Raw genomic sequence first — 3,688 nt, 5'->3', positions numbered from 1 at the left:
CTTCACACATTTCAGGTTCTCTATGTTCACCATGGAAACTTCACACATTTCAGGTTCTCTATGTTCACCATGGAAACTTCACACATTTCAGGTTCTCTATGGTCACCATGGAAACTTCACACATTTCAGGTTCTCTATGTTCACCATGGAAACTTCACACATTTCAGGTTCTCTATGTTCACCATGGAAACTTCACACATTTCAGGTTCTCTATGATCACCATGGAAACTTCACACATTTCAGATTCTCTATGATCACCATGGAAACTTCACACATTTCAGGTTCTCTATGTTCCTCATGGAAACTTCACACATTTCAGGTTCTCTATGTTCACCATTAAAACTTCACACATTTCAGCGCCCCGTGACGTGCATACATGAAACAAGTCTGACTGACACAAGTCATTTATCAAGGTCACAGCGGGGTCATTTTAGGGTCAAGAAGCGGAGAATGATCATGCAATTTCGAAAGAAAACAAATGAAAGCTAATGTTTTCACAATTCACACTCTCACTACATTTAGATAAGTCTGTTGGACTCACAATTTCAATTGTAAAAACGATTTTTAATCTTGTTTTTATTCCTACTGTTGGTACAAAAGAGAGCCAGCATCGTAGAAAGAACTAGAAAGGACTTGTGTCAGTGACAGTGAAGTCTATTTGACTGTGAAACTTGACTTGTGTCAGTGACAGTGAAGTCTATTTGACTGTGAAACTTGACTTGTGTCAGTGACAGTGAAGTCCGCCTAGGCTGTGAGAAATGACTTGTGTCAGTGACAGTCTGTGAAACTTGACTTGTGTCAGTGACAGTGAAGTCTGCCTGTCTGTGAGAAATGACTTGTGTCAGTGACAGTGAAGTCTGCCTGTCTGTGAGAAATGACTTGTGTCAGTGACAGTCTGTGAAACTTGACTTGTGTCAGTGACAGTGAAGTCTGCCTGTCTGTGAGAAATGACTTGTGTCAGTGACAGTGAAGTCAGCCTGTCTGTGAGAAATGACTTGTGTCAGTGACAGTGAATTCTGACTGTGAAAAATGACGTGTGTCAGTGACAGTGTAGTCTGCCTGACTGTGAGAAATGACTTGTGTCAGTGATAGTGAAGACTGCCTGACTGTGAGAGATGACTTGTGTCAGTGACAGTTAGGTATGTCTCACTGTGAGAAAGGACTTGTGTCAGTGACAATGAAGTCTGCCTGTCTGTGAGAAATGACTTGTGTCAGTGACAGTGACGTCTGCCTGTCTGTGAGAAATGACTTGTGCCAGTGACAGTGAAGTCTGCCTGTCTGTGAGAAATGACTTGTCAGTGACAGTCTGTAAAACTTGACTTGTGTGAGTGACAGTGTAGTCAGCCTGTCTGTGACATATATGCGTATTGAGCCGTGTTAGCGAGCCACACCCGACCTCGGTCAGTAACACACAGCACGCCACACTCTGCATTCATGACACGTTGTGTGGTGAAAACCTGGAACATTTTGTCTGAAGATTTACCCAATGAGCTATAGGGGAACCAGACGTGCGTAATTCTGTCACTTAGTGTGATAACCAGCAGAACAGGGCATGTGTAGAGACTGATACTCTGACCGGGTGTAAGGGATACTCTAACCGGGTGTAAGAGATTCTCTAACCGGGTGTAAGGAAAAGACAAGTTGTTGATCAAAACCAGCAGAACAGGACATTGTGAACCTGGACTGATACTCTAACCGGGTGTAAGGGAAAGACAAATTGTAGATCATAACCAGCAGCACAACGCGAGTAACTCTCTGTCGTTCCCAAAAGCAACAAAGCGCGCAGGTCACATTGAGTGGAGGTTTGAACCCGAGACCATGGCGGCCAGAAACTCGCAACAGGCACAGGCTGAGCCCTGGCGGCAGATCGTGACGTCACTCTACCCTGACGCTCTCACCCGTACCTACTGTGTGCCGCCGGTACAGTTCAACAGGGTTCCCTACTTCAGGGGCACTGCACCCGGTACCGGTGAGCCCGTGCTTGTGCTACCAGACTGTCCGACTGGTGGATCCCTTGAGCACAGAGCTCCCCCGTCCCGTCGCCACTTCATCCCGCCATCACAGCACAGCATGTGGACCCAGGAGTCACTGTCACAGATACATCTCGCGCCAGAAAGAGTGCAGGAGAGCGACATACGGGACGACTTTGCCCAGAACCACGTGATGCTAAACCTACAGGAGCTTGGCGACAGTCGTCACGAGGCCATGTTCATCCTGTCTCAGCTACAGTTTGGCAGCTACCTCAACGAGCCTGCCTATGCCGCGGCTGCAAAACAGCTCCCACGACCAAAAGACTTAGCACAAGATCGTCAGGGCGATTTTGATTTTCTGTTGATCCACCGCCAGCACGGCATTCTGATCGGAGAGCTCAAGTCTGTGGGGAAAACCAAGGGTGCCTCGAACCAGACAGTCCCTCCGGCCGATCCTCTCCTTGCTAAGAAGGTGAAGCAAGCGGTCAAGCAGCTGGACAAGTCGGAGAGAGTGGTGAGGCACCTTGTGAGTGACATCGGACCTGGCATAACTGTCAAGAAAACTCTCTTCCTGCCTTACATCAGCTGTGATCAGTTAGAGCGAGTCTTGGACAACGATGAACAGTTGGAACAGGTAACGAGAGAGAGAGAGAGAGAGAGAGAGAGAGAGAGAGAGAGAGAGAGAGAGAGAGAGAGAGAGAGAGCAAGAGAGAGAGAGAGAGAGGAGAGAGAAGGAGAGGGAGAGAGAGAGAAGGAGAGGGAGAGAGAGAGATGGGAGACAGAAAGAGAGGGAGAGAGAGAGCAAGAGAGAGAGCAAGAGAGAGAGAGAGAGAGAGAGCGAGGGGGGAGGGAGATAGAGAGGGGGAGAGAGGGAGGGAAGGAGGGAGAGGCAGACAGAGAGACAAGAGAGACAGAGCTAGAGACAGAGCTCGGGACAGAGAGAGAGAGAATAAAGAGAAAGAAACAGAGATAGAGACACAGGGAGAGAGTGTGTGCTGGTCTCAGTACATTTACAATTGCTGCCTCACACACACACGCGCGAGCGTGCGCACATAGTCACAATGATGGATGTTTTGTCAGTTTCAACCAAGGAAATAATTATACTTGTGTCCCACACAAAGATAAAGTATTACGTACTGTACATGTATGTCTCTGCTGCAGGCGGTGTGTCAGAGCCTGGGTGCCGCCAACACAGCGGAGGCCGTCCAGCTGTGCTGTTGCTCTGACCAACTGTCCCAGCCTGCATCGTACTGGCACGTGACACCCGCCGTGTTATCACAGCTGAGCACCTGGTGGCAACACAGGATGGCCTGTACTGTGGACACTCGGCTCACTGATCAACTTTACCTGGACATCGTAGCCAGGTGAGAGAAGTGACATCCATGTTAGTAACCTCACAGTACTAGTGCTGAAACAATTTTGGTATTCTACGTTTGAGTATTAATTATCATTTATCATTATCTGAATTATTTCTGTTACAGGTTTGTTGGTCCGGCCACCACGGTGTCTGTCCCCTGCTACAACAACGTACGTGTGGAGGTGCGGACTGCAGGCCAGGCGGTGGCGGAACTGGGGCGGAGGCTGGCACTTCTGGTTCTGACCCTGCAACAGCTGGGACTAATGAACCGAGACCCGCCACTGGTCTACATTACGGGAGCGCCAGGAACAGGTGACAAGCTCACAGCCTCTTTCCCTGGATTGATTGTTTCCTGTTTTGT

The 3,688-nt window shown here is 48.6% G+C and overlaps 1 protein-coding gene across 1 annotated transcript in view; it reads left to right on the top strand.

Moving 5' to 3' along the window:
• The first annotated feature begins 1,053 nt into the window (after positions 1–1,053).
• The window catches only part of LOC138974032 (uncharacterized), a 6,804-nt gene continuing 4,169 nt past the window's right edge, over positions 1,054–3,688 (top strand). Inside the window, exons 1-3 of the mRNA XM_070346734.1 lie at positions 1,054–2,604; positions 3,132–3,334; positions 3,452–3,639. Of these exons, the coding sequence (XP_070202835.1) occupies positions 1,819–2,604; positions 3,132–3,334; positions 3,452–3,639 (1,177 nt within the window). The 5' untranslated portion in view covers positions 1,054–1,818. The remainder of the gene's footprint in view (positions 2,605–3,131; positions 3,335–3,451; positions 3,640–3,688) is intronic.

This window comes from Littorina saxatilis, linkage group LG8 (assembly GCF_037325665.1).
Source record: "Littorina saxatilis isolate snail1 linkage group LG8, US_GU_Lsax_2.0, whole genome shotgun sequence".
Lineage (NCBI taxonomy): Eukaryota > Metazoa > Mollusca > Gastropoda > Littorinimorpha > Littorinidae > Littorina > Littorina saxatilis.
This window is presented reverse-complemented; position numbering and strand designations above follow the sequence as displayed.